This window comes from Melopsittacus undulatus, chromosome 1 (genome assembly GCF_012275295.1).
Source record: "Melopsittacus undulatus isolate bMelUnd1 chromosome 1, bMelUnd1.mat.Z, whole genome shotgun sequence".
NCBI classification, from domain to species: Eukaryota; Metazoa; Chordata; class Aves; order Psittaciformes; family Psittaculidae; genus Melopsittacus; species Melopsittacus undulatus.
Genome location: NC_047527.1, coordinates 151646176 through 151668620, shown reverse-complemented (window position 1 = coordinate 151668620; position 22445 = coordinate 151646176). Strand labels below are relative to the sequence as shown.

The window sequence follows — 22445 nt, the reverse complement described above, 5'->3', positions numbered from 1 at the left end:
GCAGTAATGGTGACTCAGTGCTTTATAGTCTGCGGGCGGGCGCAGACCCCTGAGGGGGATACCGGAAAGCGGCTGCGCACGGGCGCCGGAAGCGGAAGGGCGTGAGCGCTGTGGCGGCGGGAGGAAGCCGGCAGTATGGCGGCTGTGGTGCTGAGCGAGCCGGAGAAGCTGTATATCGTGCATGGTGTGCAGGTAGTGATGGTGGTGGTAGTGGGAGGTTGTGGAGGCTGCAGCCTGAGTTCGTCCGAGTGGGGTAACCTTTGGATTGTGCCCATTGGTATTGTTGCTGTGGGAGGTGTGGGGCAAGGCCCATGTCCTCCTTGTGCTTGCACCTTGTGTGGAATGAGAAGCAGGGAGGGAGCTCTCCTGGGGCTAGTCTGGGGAATCTCTACGGTGGTAATTATGGAATGGTTTGGGTTTGAAGGGACCCGAAAGCTCATCCGGTTTCAACCCTCTGCCGTGAGCAGGGGCCCCTCACGCTAGACCAGGTTGCTTCAAGCCCCTGTGTCCAACCTGGCCTTGAACACTGCCAGGGATGGGGCAGCCACAGCTTCTCTGGGCACCCTGTGCCAGCGCCTCAGCGCCCTCACAGGGAAGAGTTTCTGCCTAAGAGCTCATCTCAGTCTCCCCTGGGGCAGGTTAAAGTCATTCCCCTTGTTTGGTAACTCTGGGCCTTGTAAAAAGGTGTAGAATTACCCACGCACACTGAGAATGGGGCATCGGGACGGGAAGCAGGCTGGGAGCAGGATGGGGGTTTGTTTTTTCATGTCGTGTTCTCCACCCCCATTTGCTGTGCTCTTTCTCAAGTTTTTTGCTGTTGTGTAGCTGTTTAGCCTGTCATTGAACTAAGGAGTAGTGTGTGGACTGAGGAGGAAAAGTGAAGGACACGGGGGGGAGCAATACTAAAGATGTTAAGATACTAAAATGACTTTTTGCAAAGGACAGAAACTGTATTTTGCTGCAGGTAAAACTGTTTTAATGAGAATGAGCTATATAGTTTCTGAGGGTGAAAATACCTAGTTTTGAAATACAAACAGATGAAAGCATTTGGAAGGCTGATAGGTTATTTTTGTTTGCTGGGTCCCAATTACAGATATAGAAGTACAGAACTTGGTGATCTGGGAAAAATACATGTAGTATTAGGTAAAGTATGTTTTAAACTGAAGACCTTTATAGTTTTGTAGTCTGAAGCTTTCTTTTGGTATTAAAGTGACTTAGTGTATGAGTTCATGTTCGTCTACAGAGAACGTGTTGCAAGCTCTGGATAAATGAGATTCAAATGGAAACATGCAGTTGGTTCTGGTATGTTCCTAAGTGAGAAGCTAGAACTGTTGCTTTTATATAGTTTTTACTGCTGTGTTTGGCATAGGAAAAAGAAACTTTAAACGCCCGGGTTCTTTCTCTTGTTTCTTTTCATTGTTTCTCTTGTTTGTTTTCATTACTGATTCCCTTAAGCACAATGTATTGTCATATGTAGGAGGATCTTCGTGTAGATGGTCGTGGCTGTGAAGACTACAGATGTGCAGAAGTAGAAACAGATGTTGTATCAAACACAAGCGGATCTGCAAGAGTAAAGCTGGTAGGTAAATTCCTTAGAGGTTATGTACTTTGCTAATGAAATTTCTGGTTTATGTGACTAGTTTTAAGGTGAGATGAGGCTATTTGTAGGTGGGTTTATGTATGTGTGTGTATAATGCTAACTGAAACTCTTGGGTTAAGGAAATAATGCCAGGCTATGTAATTTGAGCTACCATGGCTATGAAGTAGCTGGACAGTGTTCAGTCTGAACTAATCTAGCATTTAATCTTGAAAACTGAAATTGCTATTGAGCCTTATCCTTGCGAAAAAAACCTGTTCATTTAGAGTGAAGCAAAACTACTTCTGGCATGTGTTGAATGTGAAGAAGATAAATACACTGTGCAATATTATAAAGGTTATGCAGAAATAGCTGTTTCCAGAACAAGTAAGAGTGTCTTTTTAACCTAGAGAAAGCTAATATTAGAAGAATCTTCTTAGGCTTAACATTGTCCTTCTAAAGCCTCTTCCTTTTTCAAAACCTAAATTTATTTTTAGTTCATTCTGTTGGAATTATCAGTGTAGATTACTAAACGGTAGAAATATCAGTTTAGACATTTAAATTGAGTAGTTCTGCGACTGTAATTCCAGTTGTGCAATGTGTTGTGTGTTTTTTTTTTTAAACAGGAAAACACCGATATTTTGGTAGGAGTGAAAGCTGAAATGGGGACACCAAAGATAGAGAAGCCAGATGAAGGCTACCTGGAATTCTGTGTTGACTGGTTAGTATACTAAAAGAGAGGAAATAGATCTAATATTTGGAATAAATGAGTAATTCCATTCTGAAGTTTATACCTTCATTCCACCAACCTTCTGTATGATCTGAGTAATAGAAACAAGTTAATTTAATGTTTCAACAATGGTGAATGCTCAGAAACTTTCTGCTGGTTCTGCAAACCCAAAATAAGCAAAGCAGTAGGAGTTAAAGAGTAAAAAAGGTTAAAGAAAATTAAAAGTACCTTGCAGAACATCACTGCAGTTGGAAAGGAGTAATGGTTCAATTATGCATGTATTTAACATGACTTCATTAGTACAGTGGCAATTATCTTTTTACAGTGATAGTGTATAGAAAATCTCCTTTGAAAGTGAAGTATTCCAGAAGGGAAGAATTGAGTGTTAGAGACTGTACTTAAAGGTTTACTTTGTGAAAGCAGCAGAAAAATTTTGAAGTGTGTTTTTTACAGATCCATTTGTTTTAAAAGATGAAAAACTCTCACTATAAACTTCAGGTATAAAATGAATTAGAAAATTTGGTTATAATATTTATTGGTGAATCAGTATTTCCTTAACTAAAATTGAATTAGTTCTAAATCGTGTTTGTGGTTTTGTGATACATGATGACTGTTATTTAGCTGTACAGTCTTCATAGTGCACAAATCATAAAGGAAACTAGAAGAAAACTGAGTTCTTGTTTTCAGGTTGCTCCGAGTTAGCATAGTGACATCTTGATGTTATTCCAGACAATTCAGCTGTCTGAAACTATGGTATGCATGTCTTGCAGACTTCCTAGAACTGTTTTTCATGAAACAAGGGGTTTTGGGAACCTCTCATAAAAGCTTTGGCACTGACAAGTTAGCCCATTGCATGTGATGTTTTGGAGTTATTTTATTAAAACTAAAAAATGTTGCTACTCTGACATTAAACCAATACACCATTAATAAAGCTAAGGTATGAGAGCTACTAAGTGATGGTATATCTGTTAGTCTCTCTGACCTAACTAGCTATATCTGCCTTGACATTTGTATCTCTTGCATAATGCAGCCATACCTAAGACTGCTTCCATACATCACGAGGTCCTAGCTAGCTGTGGAAACTTGTAGCTAGCCTATGAGTTAACTGTTTGTCTGTGATTACTATTTAAAAAATAACAGACAGGAAAATTATCTTCTCAAATGTAGTCCTGCTGTTAAAGGAGATCTGAGCTTGACTGCTTTGTAACACTCGTGTATGAAATATCCTAAGCAGCACTGGCTTTCTTCTGATGGTTTCTACATGAAGAAAGTCCACTGACTTTCAACAGGGACATCTCCTTACTAAAACAGGTGATCCGTGGGGATGTTGCAATTCTGTGACCCATTTCATACATAAATAAATGTTAGAAAAACTTTAACTCAGTAGATTAATGTTAAGTTGTATTTTCTGTTAATCTCTGCTCCATGAGAAGATGGGATGGGGATGTGCAGCAATATTGTGCAAGATGGATCTTGTCAGTTCTAGAAATAGGTAATCCTTACTTCTTGTGACAACACAGACCAAAAGCCTATATTTTAGAGAAGGGTAGTCACTTCTTTCATACTTACTTCGTCAGGGAAAAGTGACCTCTAACCTCCAGAAAGATCCAAAAGACATAATATGAAGTGGCAGCAGCTTGTTCTCTCTAAAGGGGAATGGATGCTATCAGTACTCCGATGCTTTTCCAGGCTGCCACTGGGTGGTAGTAACTGAGCACAGTTTGATACACTGCATCTCCTGGTGAGATTCCTTTACATTCTGCTTGGCTTTTATATTGTTGGAATTAATAACAAAAACTTGGACTGCAATGTTTGCTATCTTAAAATGCTTCTTTCCTGAAACTTTCAGTTTCTTGTAGTGCTGAAAATAATCACTTGCTGGATCATGTATATAATTCTCTGCCCCAAATTACCATTTCTCTTGATTCTGCTCTGAGTCCTTAACCTAGAATCGCATTTACTCTCATTTTGAGACAGACTTTAATGCAAGTCTCTGGAAGAGGTGATTTTTGGGGTACTGATTTGTGATACTAGAAACTAACTGTCATAGAACAAGTAGTCCTTGTCCTGTGGGATGTCCTTGCCGCCCTGGAGAAGGCGGTTATCCTGGCTGTTGATGTTGAAAGCCTCCTGTGCCTGCTTTTGTCATGTTAAGAGTTTTGGGGCTCTTCTAATACTGACTGTTTTTGATTGAGGCAAAGATTTATTTCAAAGTGTGAGAAATACCAGCAACAGAAATAAAAACCAGACCTCAGAATTCCTTGAGAGTATTAGCTATTGTTTGTGGAATTAGGACAACAAGGAATTTATTTGTCCAAGTGTGGTCAACTGTTTCTCCACTCTGAAGGCCAGCAATGCTTTTGTTGAAGCTGGGAGCGTGGGCCTATTTGGGTTAGTCTAGAGAGGAGCAGACTGAGAGGGGACCCCATCAATGCAGATCAGTATCTCAGAGGTGGGTGCCAGGAGGATGGTGCCAGACTTTCCAGTATTGCTCAGTAACAGGACAAGAAGCAGTGGCCATAAACTGAAACACAAGTTCCACTTCAACATGAGGAAGAACTTTTTTACACTCAGGATGGCAGAGCCCTGGAGCAGGCTGCCTGGTGGGGTTGTGGAGCCTCTGTCTCTGGAGACATTCCAAGCCCTTCTGGATATGTTCCTCTGTAACCTGCCTTGGTGGAGGTTGGACTAGGTAATCTCCAGTGATCCCTTCCAGCCCTGATGATTGATCCTGTGACTCTCTAATGTCCTGAGCAACAATTGGGAAGTACTTAACTACTGTAAGAAGAAGGTTTTGGCTGTAACAGCATTAGTTTTAAAATTCAGTAGAGATCTGTGATAGAAGCATCATTATGCTTGAAGAACTTAATTGTTATGCAGTGTGACACTGAAATGGTTTTGAAAGTATTTAAAATTACATTCTGTGTGGGAGCAGAAATTCTGTGCTCTGTCTGGCCACTATCAGGTTCTTTCTGTGCTCCATAAAACAAATGTTTTGTCTTTTTCTCTTACTAGTGTGCTAGACTTATCCAGTGTAAATTACTGCAAGAGTCTGTCAGCATTAGGTGGCAGTATTTACCATATAGGTAATATAATAGTACCCTCCTCTTTTATTTCACTTGGATTTCAAGAAACTGAAGTGTTAAAAGGATAATGGAATTAAGATGCATTTGCAGTGATATTCCAATTGAGTCTTATGTTCTTCCTTCTAACTGTCAAAGAAATAATCTCTTTATAATTAAAAAATATAACTTTTGATATAACTTCGCTTAGAAATAATAGTGAGGTACAGCTTGAGGTTTGTATAAATCTTTTCAGCTTATAGGAATCATGATGCTTATGTAAGTGTACTTCAAACAGAATAGTTAAATAGAATAACTTGCATAAAAACTACTTCTGTGGGTAAGTGCTTGTTTAATGTAACCTGAAGAACTGACTGGGCATGCTTCCAGAATTAAGTTATACTGAGATATGGTCCTGTCTTATAAAATTGGTGTCTGATAATGTGTGTCACACTTGTAATGCCTATTTGAATTGCAAGTGCTGTCTGGAAGCACAGATCAGTGGTTGATTGGCAGTAATTTATTGTTTAAAAAGCATGTATAGTGCTGTTCATAGTAGCAGCATATATTTTCTGTAAAATCCAGTAGCTCTTCTTGGCATTCTGAGTTTTCATCAATTCTGCAAAACAGCAAGTTGGGAGAAATACTCTGAGGTAATTCTTGGAGGTAAGAATTATAATAGGTAACTATATAGGTAAGTTTATAGGCTCTGTGGACATAGACTCATAGGATGGTTTGGGTTGGAAAGGACCATAAGATCATCCAGTTCCAAACCCCTGCCATAGGCAGGGACACCTCACACCAGAGCAGGTTGCTCCAGGCCCCTGTGTCCAACCTGGCCTTGAACGCTGCCAGGGATGGGGCAGCCACAGCTTCTCTGGGCAACCTGTGCCAGCACCCTCATGGAAGAACTTCTTCCTTATATCTAACCTGAACTTCCCCTGTTTAAATTTAAACCCAGTCTTGTTGATACAGTTCGCATGATGGTTTAAGTCATACCTAGGTAATGTGGATCTTTAGTTCCTGGGTTTTTTTAAGGGATTATATTCTGAGACTTTGCTTTATGCTGTATGTGTGTGTTCCTGCAGCGTGCCTGTTGGAAGAGCTAAAATTGTGTATCATCATGTATACAGAAAATGTACATGAGAAATTGGCACTGGGAGGTGCCCAGCCAGGAGAATACAAGGCTTTGCTATTCTATATTTTGAACCTATCATAACTACTCCTATGGAATAACCACCTTTCCTATGTTCTGTAATGAGAAATTGATTTGGGGGGTGTCTGACCCGTTTATTTAAAACCAGGATCTGCCTTGTGTGTCATGGATCCACTGCTTGAGAATGCTTTTGCCCTTGCTATAAATCAGAGGTTGAGTTCAGAATATTTGTTAATTTGCTATATATGCACGCACATTTCTGCTCTATTGCACTGTGACTTGGTGATGGGAACTTTGTTTTATAGGCCTGATATCTTTTATTGTTAATTGTTCTATTTTGCCCTTAGCTATGTACAAGGCCCAGCACTGAAGGACTTTCTTGCGTGACTGCTTATAAACAAAGTTTGTTATTTTGTTGGAATCAGGGAAGCGAAAAGCACTCACTTTTGCCAGATCCCTTCTGGAAAAAATGGGTTTTAGTTGCTGTTCTTCCTAAGCTGCAGTTGCTGAAAATAATGAGCTTGATAGCAGAGAGTACACTCAGTAAAGAAATTACCATTTAAGGTCAGGCAGTCACAGAGCTTGGAAAATAAAGCATATCCTACTTGTCACATCATCACATCTTTCTCCTCTTAGCCACCCTCTTATTAATTTAACATTCAGCTCTAACAGGCTGTCTTGTTAGTTGTTCTGAACTTCATCCAGATTTCTCTCACTTTAGTTTTGAAAGGGCTGAGGTGATAGAAGATGACAGTGCTTAAGAAATAATCCTGAGAGGATTCACCAACTTCAGTATTGTAACCTAAACTGAAGATAGTGGAATTTAATAAGCATCAGAGTTTGTAGCAAAATGTAGGTGTATTATCTGCCTCAAGACATTTTCTTATGGAAAATAGAAACAGTTTCTTCACAGATATGGTGCTTATTGTACAAAGAAATCCTTAGATATGTCTAATGCTTTATATTTAAGGAATGTTCTTTGCGTATTGGCTGCTTTAGAAGTGAAAGTATGTTTTCTTTCTTTATCTAGTTCTGCAAATGCTACTCCTGAATTTGAAGGCCGGGGAGGAGAAGAACTTGGCGCAGAGATAGCAAGTGCATTCTACACAGTATTTAGCAGCGAGAACAGTATAGACTTGAAATCACTTTGTATTAATCCCAGAGAGCACTGCTGGGTTCTCTACGTTGATGTGTTGGTAAGTAAGGGAATGAAAACTAAGACTGAAGGAGGTTTTTCAAGGCACTGATTGACTTATCATAACCATGTCTATTTTCATATAAAAAGTAATAATATAATGATTCACAGCATGGATGGCCATTTTCTTGTGATTCTAGATACAATCACTACTTCCAGGTTGTGCTTTTTTCTATTTTTAATGCTGCTGCTCCAGTGCAGAGCTAATAAACTACTGAATACTCCAGATCTGTCTCATAAAAATCAGTAAGCTTAAACTGACAAGGAAATTGCCACTAAAGAAAACCAAACTGTTTTCCAAGCTGGATAGAACAGCAAATGTAGTGTTCCAATGGGTGTAATGTAGCATGGGTTAGCCCTAACATAAATTAAGTTAGGACTAACTCTGTTAGCCCTAATATAAATTGTCCATCTTCTCTACTTCCTTGCACTACTACCAGTACTAATTCCATGAAGTGCAGTAGAAACCTTTTGGCAAAAGTTAGCATTGGTCTAGGCACCTTCTGGTGGAAGTTGTATACATGTATTGAATGTAGAACAGAAACTGAGTATTTGTTCTCATTTAAAAAATGGAACCTGAATGTTATGCATATAAATATTGTGCACGCAGCAGCTTAATTTCCAAACTATGCTGCATCTAAAGCACTGTCATGGGAATTTAATACAAGTCTGCAAGTCAGACTCTCCTGAGCATTTTTGCCAAGTCTTACTGGTCCAAAGTTGAGTTTCTATTTCTCAAATTTGTAACTGAAAATATGTTGAGCGATTTTATTCACAGTAATCCATTAACATCTGTGCAGTGATTTTCAGAATGCGAAGCTGTACTGGAAAAACAAATACCGGGTTTTGTTTAACAAAACAGGAACATTTAGACTAAGACCTAAATCAACGTGAAAACTAGTCCATTAGCTGTTTAGGAAGCAGTAGTATTTGCCTAATTACAGTAGATATGGTACAGACCACCTTGTGTGACTTAATGCACATACTGAGTGATCAAATACGTACCACTGCTGAGTGCTTTAACAGTCCTAGTCACGAGCTTATTGGGAGCTTGGCATAGTTTAATAGAGAATGAAGTGTTAGTTCTGGGAAATCACACTGTGGCCTTTAGTTACTAGGTAATTACAAGCAGAGGTACAGAATATGAAATGCTGTGCTTATTTAAGCAACACATTGCTTGACTTTGCATAAACCCTGCATAAACAAAGACTTCCATAAAGCTGACTGCTGCAGAAGTAGTTCTGGTATAACTGTATAACTGGTCAGTATTTGATTCTTCCTGGGCAAATTTGTTGATCATCCACAGAGAAAAAAAGTCTTGGTATTTTTATGCTACCAGTTGCATCGTAGAATGGTTTGGGTTGGAAAGGACCTTAAGATCATTCAGTTCCAACCCCCTGCCATGGGCAGGGATGCCTCACACTATACCTTGTTGCCCAAAGCTCTGTCTAACTTGGCCGTGAACATCAAGACCTAATTTATGTGATGAATTTTACATTTAGCTTTGTTGACAGTGTCAATAAAGAAACTTTGTAGGTTCATAATTAGGACTCCAAACACTGAGTCTTTTTAATGTCATATTCTGCAGGGATTTTGTGTGTGAGCCATCAAGGAGCTGCTGGTACAGTTAGAAGGAGATACTGTTAACATTGTCTCTTACTCTTTGTGGTGTGTCTCTCTTGTTTTTTTCTACCCTAGGCCTCTGTATTTTCACATTTTTGAGGTTTCTGCACTATTTCATTTTTTAAGGGAATATATATCAGCTGTGATATGGTTGATGCAATTGCTTGATACCTATAGAGAAGTTGCCATTGCTGAATTATTCCTATAGAATTCTATTTTAATAGTACGTGGTGAAAGTATGACACGCTGATATAAGACACGAATCATTCAGCATTGAAGGGAGGCAGATTCTAAATGTTACCATGCTTATTGAATCCTTTCAATGATGTTTTCCCTCAGAATTCCTTGAAATTCTTCACATTGATGTTTGTGTTGCATACTTAAGTCAGGGTTTAAGGAGTTTAAGCCTTAAATCTGTCATAAGCCTGAAAATCCTGGTACTTTGTGGTCAGGTGGGAAGGTACTTGGTTTTAGGTCTCTTATTCCAAAGGGCAAAACCACAGAAAGAATGTAGCTTGAGATATGCAGCCTCAGAAAAGAGTGTCTTTTGCACTGTCTTACCAGTTAAAAGCATCTCTCAAATATTGTCTGGCTGTCAGTGTACTTGGGAGGTACTATGACTGTGTACAGTCAAACTGGAAAGAAAATAACTTCAACTATAGACACCCCAAAGATGCAGACATAAGGACACACATATTAAAGGTCAAGAATATATACCTTGACCTTTCAAAATGCCTTCATTCTTAATAATAGAAGGCATTCCACTTCCAAAGAGCAGCTCATGAATGTGGAGATACACAGCACTGCAAAACTCTTAAGTGTGTTTTCCCTCTCTCTGTCTTTCCTTCAATTTCTTTTCCCTTCTAAGCAACTGATGTCAGAGATAAGCTTTTAGGCATCTTTGATGGTGTGATATATATAATTATATATATATAATATATATAAAGATATTATATATGTAGCCTTCTCCACGTAGTTTGCTCCAGCAGCTTGCTGTGCTGCACAAGGAAAAATCAAAGTGTGCAGTCTCTCCAATCTCTTCATTCCATACCCAATCACAGTACATTGTGTGTTGAGGGGGTGCCTTAGGCACTGCTTTAGCAGTTCATTACTGAGCATCCCTTAGAGCATTTCCTCATCTTTTCTATTTCCTCCCAGTTGGGAAAAAACCTATTAGAAATCTGTCCTTTTGGAGGAAAAACTTCTTTGAATAAGGCAAGATTTATGTTTCTTTTGCTTCCCATAACTCACAGTTCTGCAGATTTTCTTAGTTCTTACAAAGAATAAATTAAAGAAGTGTGGGTTCTCAGTACAAGATGCTTCAGCTGAGAAAAGTGTTCACTTCTTGGTCATACCATGCTTGATACAGGCTGTGTTCTTAGCCTCTAGGTGCCACTGTAATACAAATGAGGCTTTAGAACAGCAGCCTGAACATAAGCCTAGCAACAGTGCAGGCACATCCCATGATTGTGTTTTATTAACAAAGATACTGTGGGGCTTATTGTGTTAGCCAGTAAAATCCAATAATAACTGAAAGTGGCAAGTTAACCTCTCTATATCCTGCAGCTGTTTGCAGGGAAATAATCTGATCACCTTTGTATTTAGTTTTCTGTCCAACTTTTTGTCATTCTTTTCACACAATTCAGTCTGTTTTCATAAAAAATAAACTGTCTTTCTCAGAACATCTGATTTGTGATATGCTCCCAGCACAGGAGCTTATCTCATTCTTAAGTAGATTTTGAAGATCAGTCAATGCAATCAATGTTGCAAAGCTGGTTTTGCTCTCATACAACATAGTTTGATGTAATGTAGAAGCACCTGTATCTTCTTGCTGAAGTAGTCTCAAATGCTTGGTGTGTGTGTGTTTGTAGAATAGTACTGGCAGCTGAGAGCAGAGCTTTGCAGAGATCTAACACTAGGCTATGGCCACATACATCTTTGGGGTATCTGTCAGCCTAGAGGTGGTATCAGTGGTTATAGGAGCCCTGCATTCTTATCTAGTGTGCAGTGCTGCTGTTTTCTTTGTTCTTTCCCTGATCTTCATGAGAAGAAGCTGGCCTCCACACACTTTGATTCAAATGACAGTGTTACCAGCAAGTAGAATGTGACATCAGGATTTCATTAGATCTTTTTCAGCTGCAAGGCAAACCTGCTGGTGACTCAATTTCCATAAAGAATAGAGGATAAATCATGTTGTGCCATCCTGAGTAGACCTTTGGCATCTATTTTTTTATGCCATGTTGTGGGTGACAATTTGCATTGCTTCTTCAGAAACAATTCTACCAATTGGGTTTGTCCAGTTGATATTTTAAAACTGTTTATCTTTGAAATAAAGGACAGAAAATGGATTGGTTTGATTTAACATTAAAGAATGAATGTGGTGAATTGATAACAAGTATTCTGGTCATAGTCTAGTTCAGAGCCTTAGCACAAGAAGAGTAAGAACAGCAGTGGTTTCATTTCAGCTTCTATTATTAAATGTTATCATGAATTTTATTATGAAGTGCATTAACTCTTCTATTTTGCATGTGTAATACAGTTAGCTGGAATCTTAATTTCCTATCTGTTTCTTTTCATAGACAGGCTTTAAGGACAACTTTGTGTATTCAAAATCTGCCCTGGTTCTTAATTTTGTGCCTTTTCAAGTAGGTTGAAGTAAAATAAAGACTTGGTTTAAAGGCACTAGCCTGATTTTCTTTTAAAGAGACTCTTTTTTTTCTTCCCCAGTTATTGGTTTGTGGTGGGAACCTCTATGATGCAATCTCTATCGCAGTGAAGGCAGCTCTCTTTAACACAAGGTAAAGCACAGATCTCCTTTCATGTGAATGGAAGTGTCATGGGAAGAGCTAATCATTTTTGATGCTTAAGTATTTAAATAAGAAATACACAAGGCAACTTGCATTCAGATACAAGGCAGTCCATTTGCATGCAAGTAGCAGGAACTAATGTTATTAGAAACTGAATCAAGTGTTATATTGCATTATATGCACAATTAGGCTCACAGGATAACTGTATATATCTGTAGCCAGATCCACCAAAAATCCACCAAGTATGGTTTGGTTGCAAGTCATTGGAGGCCTTTGTGTGGATACCTTGTAGGTTTAAAACAAGAAGGATTTACTAATGCGCAATGCTCCTGAGTAAGAAGCCCTCTGTCAGGGCGACTTCTTGTTTGTAACTAAAAAAAGGTGTGATTTGTAGCTATAAAAAGTCTGATTTCTCAGTTCTGATGTTCTTTCTCATTAATTGTTAGTCTAGAGTTCTTTTAAAGCTAAGAGTTAAAAATGGTAGTGAGAGATTCTGAGGAGAGACAAATGATTTGTCTTTAAAAGAACTGTACCCCATGCATTTTAATTTGGAGAATGAAGGAACAAAATCTGGTAGAATGAATGATGCAAGTGCTCTCTGTGTGTGTTAATGAAAACATTCAGTAACATTTTTAATATATATATATTGAGAACCTTCAATAATACAATATTCAATAACATATATTGGTTTGAAAGTGTTTTCAAATGGTTCTTCAGCTGTAAATTAGAGATTTTCTAAAGTCACTGGTGTAGTTTTGGCTTATTCATCAGGGACTCAGCACACAGTACTAGAGCTGGAAAAGTACATGCAAGAAGACGGAAAGGCACCTTTGAAGGCAGGCAGTATATCAGGTTAGAAACGCTTTAAAAGGGAATAAGGGAGAATCCATCTGAGACTACAGCTTGTGTATATAGCTGAGAAATTTCCCATGTTAATCAAGTTCTCAACAGTAACTTTTCACTGTCAGCAACACGGTTGACAATGAACTGAAAGGAAGAAATGCCTGTGTCTGTGTGAGCTGCCAGGATGCAAAAGTCATACAGTAAAAATGGTTGTTCCTATGTGAGTTGTTTTGAAGATCCAAGGCATGTGCTTTATTTACAAGATAAATAGGTCTTTTTTTCCTTATGTCAGCCAGAATCCTAGTTCTGAGTAAAGAGAGGGTTTCATATAAAAGTAATTAAATAAATAAAGAAAATCTGTTGCCTTGGGAACATGGGCAGCATGTTCCTAGAAATTATTTTCATGATTCTCTGTTATTTTCATTCTTCTGACAACTGTAGCCTTCATATCATCCAGTCTATGGGCAAGCATCCAATGTCTTTTGGAAGGTATCAAATCAGAATGTGGTACAATATGACACAATGCAGAGCCTGTTGATTTTTCACCTGTATAAATCCTGTCTGTTGGTGATGAGCAGGGAATGCTAGTACATCTTACCTCATATGACCTCAGAAAGTCAAGGGGTGAAATTCAAAGTGAAAACCTGTTGTCCTCATTCACTGTCATGCTCTCTTTCCCTTGGATTGATACAAGGTTGCTTCAAGTAGCTGCCCACTCTCCATGAAATATTACTGTCCAAGCAAGACAAGATGTCAGTTTGAAGATCACTTCGGATTAAGTGTTCTGGATTTCACATGTGTTTGCTTCTGAGACTTACTTGCCTTTCATAATCTGTCTACAACAGATATGACTGTTTTGGGGGGAACATTTACTCCTCAAAGTTTTGTATTGTTCATTGTGTTCTAACAAATACATATCAGGATCACATGCAGAAGGTAGCAGATATCAAGCTTTCTTCTTTTCTGTGCTTCCAAGGTGCTTGAGGCTAGATTTATCTGCCAGATATTGCAAAATGTGCATGTAGCTAAGTTAGGATTTAGCATTAATCTTGATCCTGTGGAATGTGCCTACTTGCAACCAAGGCAACAGAAAGCAAGCAAGTTACGAAAGCTAGAGTTTCTAAAACAATAGCTTCGCAGATGTCATGGTTTTTTGCCAGGCAGCATGGTAGAAGCAGAACTGATGCCTACTTCCAAGAGGAGAACTGGTTTTGTAGTTGTGAAACCTGGGTCTGCAGTGTTTATTATGTGACTTAAGTCCTGCTGTACAGATTTCTGCCCTGATTCGTTGTAGGAATCAAAATGGAAAAGTAAACAGAATCAACATCAACCAGGTTGGAAAAGCCCTTCAAGCCCTTCCAGTCCAACCATTCCCAGCACTGCCAAGGCCACCACTAACCCATGGCACTGAGGCCTTGTCTCCAGCTGTGTGAACACTTGCAGGGACGGTGCCTGCAGCCCTGCCCTGGGCAGCCTGTTCCAATGCCTGAGCACCCTCTGGGCAAGGAATTGTTCCTCAGCTCCATCTAAACCTGCCCTGGGGCAGCTTGAGGCCGTTTCCTCTTGTCCTGTCCCTTGTTCCTTGGGAGCAGAGACCGACCCCACCTCACTCCATCCTCCTGTCAGGCACTTGTAGGGAGCCATCAGGTCCCCCCTGAGCCTTCTCTTCTCCATCTGACCCCCCCCAGGTCCCTCAGCTGTTCCCCATCTCTTGTGCTCCAGGCCCTGCACCAGCTCCATTACCATCTTTTGCAAAGTAAATGCGTACAGCTGGTTCTTAAGGGAAATCTTCAGAAGCTGGGAGAGAAAATGTGACTTCTGGAAGTGCTTTGTGCTGCACTTTCTACGCTTAGTTTTCATGTGTATATCTACACCCCCTTTTTATGTAACTGTGATACTTGTGTTGGATCATTTGGCTTTTTGCTTCTGTGGTAGTTCAGATTTGTACTTCTTTCATCTGTTCTTGGCCAAACAGCTGCTTGCAGGCTTTTTTCAGGTATGGCAACTTGCACACTGAGCATTGCTCTGGTTTCACAGCTGGTTTAGGATGGAGTTAAAAATTGCTTGATCTCAGAGGCTTTCCTGAAATATTCCTTCTTTTTTAAACACTGCTCTGGCATCTCCACATCTTGTCTAGGCTGTTGTCCAGTGTTGTCCATTGTTTTGGGCAGCTTGAGGGTTAGTCAACCTGTGACTTTATTTCACCAGGTTTTAATGGGGTAATTTAAACTTGAAAATAGGCTTTGATGCGTTTTCAATGAGCTTCAAAGCACTTTGAGTTTCATTACAGGAAAAAGAACACATTAGAGTTGTTCTGCTTACTCAAAGTTATAGTTTTAGCTTGGCTCAGGCTTGTAGGCAATTTGTTCTCACTGAGGCAGGCTTAGCTGTTATGAAGTACTTGCCTCTAGGACTTTGAGCAACAAATAGCTAAAATACTCTTCCAGGGAACAGCAGAAAACCACTTTGTGTTGAGGGAGGAATGTTCACTAAATCAGTCCCTTCCTCCTCCTTTAAAAGAGAGTTGATACAGAATGCGTAAACCAATGTAACCTCCAGAGTGTAGTTATAAAACACAGCACGACTGTAAAAGTACTAATATGAAACCACATTGTGGTTACATTCCATGTGGTTACTGAAGTTAGCTTCCTAGGGATGGCTTGAAATACATTCTGTTTTCAAGTGCAAATGTGTAAGATTGAGAGTATCATGGTGTGTAGGTTTTACTGGCTGCTACAGCCAAGTCTCTCAGTCAGTACTACATCCAAGTGAGCACCTGGATAAATGAGAGTATATGAGATGCTGACATTCTTGGCTACTTGAGATACCATCTTGTAGTAAATTGGTTTAAATTACTTTACTCATTAAGCTAAGAAAGCTGCATTAAATCATCCTATAAAGCTCCCATTAAATGGCTATCACCAATACGTGTACCACTGGTAAGAAGCCTGACAAGCTCATTTGCACAAGAGCTCATCACTCATAGTTGAAAGGAAAGCATCTCTTGGATTTCTGCTTGGGTTTTTAGCCCTGGTTATTGCCTGTGTGTATCTGTGCTTAGAACAGTAGAGTCTATGCCTCTTCAAGAATGAGAATATCAAGCAAATCTTCCTATCTCACTAAAGAAATAGGATATTACTAATGTCATCTTTTCCCTTTAGCCCAAGTCTCCTTAGTTAGTGTCATTCTTTCCTGAACAGCTTCACTAGTTGTATTTGCTATTGATGTCACAGCTTTGGCAAGCAGGGCAATTGCTGTAATTCTGACAGCTTTACTGCTGTCTGCAAGGTTGGGAAACACAGTATGAAAGGAGTCAATCTTGGTAATTTCTCTCTTGTACATCCAGGTAAATGGATAAAGAACTGTTCAGAATTGATTTGTGCACCATATATTAGCATAAAAACCACTTCATATTCCAAAGGTTTGACTGATGTAAATCTGGTGCTCTTATCCTAGATACCTTCCCACTTCCAATGTTTTCTTCCTAGTCTCAGGGTTTGAGTTGTTAATACTTGATAACTTTCTGGATTTTTTCCTAAACATTTAGCCTCATTCAGAGGAAAGGGCACTTCCTGGAGTTGAGATGCATGACAGCCATATTCCTTACCTGTTCTGGCAATGATTGTGCATGTTTTGTTTCCACAGAATCCCCAAAGTGCGTGTTCTGGAGGATGAAGAAGGCTCCAAAGAGATTGAGCTGTCTGATGACCCTTACGATTGCATTCGCCTTAACATGGAGAATGTGCCCTTAATTGTCACATTAAGCAAAGTAAGCCTAACAAATTCCTGACCTACAGTTTCTGTTAACTTCACCTGCTGTTTATTTCTCCTCTGGAGATAAAGCTTGTATTACAGATACAGTGTCCACTGTGTATGCATTTGTTCATCTTGTAATTAAGAAGAACCGAATAAGGTTTTATTTTTCCCCAGCTCTGACTTGCAGTCAGTGAATTGCAATTTTCATTTGATGCATCTTCTTGCATGCAGAAGAATTGTTTATTATTTTTTATCTGATTCTTGCTCAATACCCAGAGCAGCAGATCCTCTAGTACAGTAAAACAAATGGTCATTGTTGTGAGGGGCAGAGGTTGTGTGGTCTGCCTGGAGTTACACGACGAGTGTTTGTTTCTGGGAGAGAACTCCATTTTCATGGGTGCAATACTATCCTTTGAAATGGGTTTTTGTTTTCCTTCTCCATACATAGCACGCAGCTAATACCAGCTTTTGCTGGTCACTGCATTTTCCATTGCAGGAGTGAGCCATTTGCTTAGTTACCTGAAAGTTTGTCTGATGTTTCTTTTAAGCAAGCTGCATAAGTAGTAGGAAAGCAATCAATGAAGTGAGGGCTGACCTGGATGTTAGGACTTACAGTTTTCACTTGAAGGGGAGGTAAGTCTGCGCTTGGAGTTGGGGGAGATAAGGAATAAATGAAAGAACAGATGAAAGGATGGTCAGATTGAAAACCAGTGTGAAATAGTGACATGCTTATCTCACCTCTCTTATGTACGTACACATCAGAGGCTGTTTAAATACTCTGCTGTCAAGTCAGTCTCTGACAGCTACTAGAGTCCACATGATATTAGGATGGGAGGCTATAGATAACAGAGCTGCCACTCACAGTTTAACATCTTAATAAAGAGCTTAGACAATTGCAAACTAATATGTCATCTATGTTGTCTTGTCATTAACTTACAGATTGGCTATAGGCATGTGGTGGATGCTACCCTTGAGGAAGAAGCCTGTTCTTTGGCCAGCCTGCTTGTCTCTGTGACCAGTAAAGGTGCCCTGACTTCTATAAAGAAAATGGGGAGGGGCAGCCTGGATCCTGAGAGTATCTTTGAAATGATGGAGGTAAGTTTTGAGCAGTTACTGTCTTGGATGAAATAGAACTTGTGTATATGAAAGGCTGCAGCAAGGACTTAAAAGAGCAGAGATCTTTAAGCTTTGATTAAGTGCACAAGAGACTAGCTGAAGGTCACAGACTCTGTGAAACAGAATCTACTATGAATGGGTGTTAGCCAGAACTTTTAGATACCTGAAATTTATGGTGCTCACATTTGTTTCAGGTAAGTATTTCACAGCTCTAAGACTGTAAAGCTTAAAATTATAAACTTTGAGAGTATTCTTAAAGAACATGTTCCCTCATTGTTTCCCTTAAGACAGAAAGAGCAAAACTCCTAACATGGTGAAGTCTTTATAGAAGTAGTCTCTACAGAGTAGAATGGTACTTTGAATTGCCAGTGCATGGTGTTCTCTTCTAGCACAACTCAGGTGTTTTTTGTGATAAACTTACTGTTCTCATTTTACTGTTTTTCTTTGCTCCTTTACTGGGTTTCTAATCTGCTCCCACTCCATGAAAATATTAGTACCTGGATGTTGTTTGCATCTACATAAGAATTCCATTTTAAACCTTTTTTCTGTCTCTTTTTGAATCTCTTCTCCAGTATAAATTCTCATGTTTGGCCTTGAACATGAGACAGAAGTGGGGTTTGGACTTGGAGTAAGAATGAAAGCTAAGCACTTCAAACTGGCTTTGTTTCTTAAAGATGCAGAACTAGTTTCAGCATGGTTGTATTGAGGGATGCAGAAATTTGAGCCAAGTTTGAAAACAGTTGGTCTCAAGTAGAAATTACGTTCTGAGTATATGTGGCATTTCAACTGTTTCATGAGATCAGAGTGCTAATCTTGGTTGTACCAGTGGGCTTTTTATTTGCATTCAGAGACGTCACCCCGTTAGCTTGGTGTTGTTATCACTAATCTGGCATCCTAAAGAAACCAAACTTCCCATGGACATCTGATTTCTCTTTCTTAATGGATTTCAAACCCAATTCTAACTCAGTGTCATAGAAGACTTGAGGTTTCAGGTCTAGGGCTCTTAAAAAGAGATGTCTGCTTTGATCAGAGCCAACTGGTTATTAATTTCACCCTGTATTAAGCCCTGAATAGGAAATAAACTTGTGCAGTTGCCTTGTGTAACCTGCTCCAAAAGGCTGTGCTTGGGATTCTGTAATGCTCATCTAAACACTGATCAGATGCACACAGAAGGTAACCATGGGAAATCTTGAAACTGCCCTACTCTGCTGTAGAGCTTTAGTGAACTTGTGCCTACCTCTAGTGCAAGGAGTTAGAAGCTTAAGCTGAGTTGTGGTGTCTCTCACTTGCCTTGGAAGAAGCCTTCCCTCTTGAGTGGTTAGCAGCTTGAAGGAGTGAGGGATGAAACAAGATGCTTTCTGGGAGGTCAAACATTATCTGTTTGGTCCTGCCTCAAACTCAGCATCCTGGTTAGGATACCAAGAAACAAAAAGGCCTGGGAATGTCCAGTGGAGGAGCTGTGTAACCCTTGCTTGACACCTCCATTCCATAAGGATTTGGCTGCATGTCAGAGGGTGTTCAGCCCTCCCTGCCTGGTGGTGAACAGATGTTCTAGGACGAGTCTTTTAGGAAGGCAGCTTCATGGGAAAGTTTGGGAAGCTGGCAGCATTACTGAGTTCATGATCCAAGCCATAAGGGAGGCAAGCAGGAATAAGATGGCAACAGCCAGTACCAAAGCTCTGCACAGTTCCCATTCACTTTGACCTGGGATGAGTGATGTTGTCTTGCATGTGAGGGGAAGAGTGCACAAAGTGTATCACCTCTCAGGACTCCAGACTGCTGTTGTGATCATTGTCCCAGTGCAGAGCTGGAGCAGTGCTTTCATGTTCTCCCCTTTCTTTAGCGTGACTCAGAGTGTCTAGGATAAGCAGCTACCCAGGTGCATCAAAGCTCTTGTCATATTTCCTTTGGCCATAATCTGTCCAAGTCTGGGCTATATTCTGGGCTGTATTCTGTCACCTGATTCTTCTATGAGAAAAGTACCTTACCTTAAGGTCTGTGTGCTCATGGTGTTGGCAGTTGTCATCAAGAGGTCACACAGAGCTTTGTGGTCATTTGTATGGCAGGCACAGGCTTTGTTGCATACATCAGGAGCTAATAAACACAGATTTAATCTGTGGCCCTCTAGAGAGAGCTTGGCTCTCTTCATCTCCGTATGGAGTCACTGTTTCAGGTCATTCAGGGAAACTCTTGGAAAGGCCTAATAGGCACTGCCATAAGTTCTTTATTTCTGCATTGCCCAATGGTTCCTTATTCTGTAGCTTCCACAGTACATGTATGTGGCAAGAGGCTGGTATTGGAACTAATCCTCATCACCATCACAGGGAAGAACTTCTTCCTCATATCTAACCTGAGCTTCCCCTGTTTCAGTTTGAACCCATCACGCCTTGTCCTATCGCTACAGCCCCTGATGAAGAGCCCCTCTCCAGCATCCTTGGAGCCCCCTTCAGACACTGGAAGCTGCTCTGAGGTCTCCACGCAGCTTCTCTTCTCCAGGCTGAACAGCCCCAATGTTCTCAGCCTGTCTCCATACAGGAGGTGCTGCAGCCCCTGAGCATCCTCGTGGCCTCCTCTGGACTCGCTCCAACAGCTCCATGTCCTTCTTATGCTGAGGACACCAGAGCTGCACTCAGGGCTGCAAGTGGAGTCTCGTGAGAGCAGAGCAGAGGGGCAGGATCACCTCCCTTGACCTGGTGCTCACACTGCTTTTGATGCAGCCCAGCACACAGGGTTTTCTGGGCTCAGGTGCACACTGAAGTGGCTCATGTTCAGTTTCTCATTGATCAGCACCCCCAAGTCCTTCTCCACATGTGCTGCCTAGTTTGAATGTGTGCTTGTGCTTGATGTGAATTTAGCTTGCATTCCTGGGTGATCAGGCACTGCACAGATCTGGTATTAATGATCAGGGCACGCTTTTCTGATCACTGTGAGCACTGCCTTTATGTGTAGATTTTTCTCAATCTGAATCAAATTAAAATGAAATTTCCACTGCCATTATTTTTCTTAATTAAAAGCATATTTTTGTTACACCAGCTGGTGCGTATGAATCATTAAAGGGAAACTATTTGTCAAAAGGAAGTGTTCTGTGAGAGTTGTCTTCCTGTTAATAAGCATATGTCTCAGATTCGGTTTGCTGCTTTTGCATTGCAGACGGGGAAGAAAGTAGGCAAGGCGTTGCACGTGGCCCTTCAGAAGGTTCTGGATGAAGAAGAGAGTCTGGGGACGTCACGGCAGAAAGTTGGATTTCTAGGATGAGTTTTTATTAAATGACCAAAACTGGTTTTAACTGATGGTCCCATCTTGTCAGTTTGTATATAGAAAAAGGCTATTTTTTGCTCCAGTACCTTTATCCTTCTGGCAAAGAGACTTCTAAAACATTCCAAGAAAAGAAGGCTACAGTTCAGTGTGAATAAGCAAATCGGAGATGGTTTTTGTGTGGGTAACTGTCTGCACATAGAAAATGCACTACCAGCAATTGATGCTATTGCCTGGGAAGTGCTGGAGTCTGTTTTCAAGAGTGACTGATGGAGGTTCCACTTAATTCTGTTTCCATGTGTTCCACTTCTGCAGGCCAACTCCTGTGTTCTCGAGTGTGTATGGGGTTATCCTTGGTATAGCACAAGCCAGGTTTGGGGCCTTCTGACTTTGTGTTTTCTGTTCACCAGCCAGCTGAGAGCAGCATTTGGTGGAATTCTTTCATCAAGTTATCTTACTTTGAATAAAATGTGGTTAAATTTTACTATAAATACAACATGGTTCCAAGTTTCCAATTTGTATTTTAAACCAAGGTTTCTTTACTCACTAGAACTCTGCTTATCCCTTTTGCCAACAGGTATAACAGTAATCTAGCCAAAACCTCTCATGGTGGCTAAAGAGAAGGGAAAAATAAGTGAATTTGTAAGAGCTGGATAATTCAGCTGGAAAAGCATAGTGGCTGTCAGTAATAATCCTTTCCAGGGAAAGACAGAAGATGGCAAATAAGGTAGGCAATCAGATTGTATCTCCAGGTCTTCAAAGCAGTGCATTGTCTCCTTACATCAATTGGCTGGCCCAGCAAAGACTAAGAATGTTTATTTGGCAGAATAGAAAGAGACAATGGATGGAAGAAGTCAAAGGAAAAAGTTGATTTTCAAGAAGTTGGTATTTTAGCTGTGTTAGAAGGATTGTTTTGAACAAACATTATGGTAAAATTTACTACCATAACCCAGGAATCATTTAGATCTTGCTCAGGCAGTGATTTCTGTTTTAATTCCCTAATACCAGAATAAGAACATTCCCTTGACTGGAACTGTCTAGTTAGAAGAAAGGGAAGGCTTTTGTGAGGAAGAGCTGTAGATATAAGACAAAACTCAAATGAATAGTCATGATCACATTAAAATGTATAGTGTACTTAAGGTCCCCAGGTGGCTTCAGCCCTCTGCCTGGAGCTCACTCTCATAACCATTCAAGGTACAATACTACTGTGTATTTCAGGTATGTGTAGTTACTACTACAAGGAGCAGGCAAGTTCAAATAAAATGCATTAAAAAGGTCCTACAAAATTTGCTCAAGGTGCCTATTTTGGAGAGGTGGGATTTTTTC

General features: G+C 40.2%; 1 protein-coding gene across 1 annotated transcript; it reads left to right on the top strand.

The window, feature by feature from the left end:
- Positions 1-116: 116 nt before the first annotated feature.
- On the top strand, positions 117-21615 carry EXOSC7 (exosome component 7). Its single transcript, XM_031045169.2, has 8 exons — positions 117-192; positions 1478-1579; positions 2203-2297; positions 7555-7720; positions 12070-12140; positions 16638-16761; positions 17688-17843; positions 21015-21615. The coding sequence occupies exons 1-8, from the start codon at positions 136-138 to the stop codon at positions 21117-21119; spliced, it is 876 nt and encodes a 291-aa protein (XP_030901029.1). The 5' UTR covers positions 117-135; the 3' UTR covers positions 21120-21615.
- The last annotated feature ends 830 nt before the right edge of the window (positions 21616-22445 follow it).

What these genes read in the sequence shown, in the direction of transcription:
- EXOSC7 (XM_031045169.2), top strand. Translation starts at nt 136, where the DNA reads ATGGCGGCTGTGGTGCTGAGCGAGCCGGAGAAGCTGTATATCGTGCAT. An exon ending in GATCTGCAAGAGTAAAGCTG is followed by an intron (nt 1,580 to 2,202) that starts GTAGGTAAATTC and finishes TTTTTTAAACAG; the next exon opens with GAAAACACCGATATTTTGGT. An exon ending in GTATCTTTGAAATGATGGAG is followed by an intron (nt 17,844 to 21,014) that starts GTAAGTTTTGAG and finishes TTTGCATTGCAG; the next exon opens with ACGGGGAAGAAAGTAGGCAA.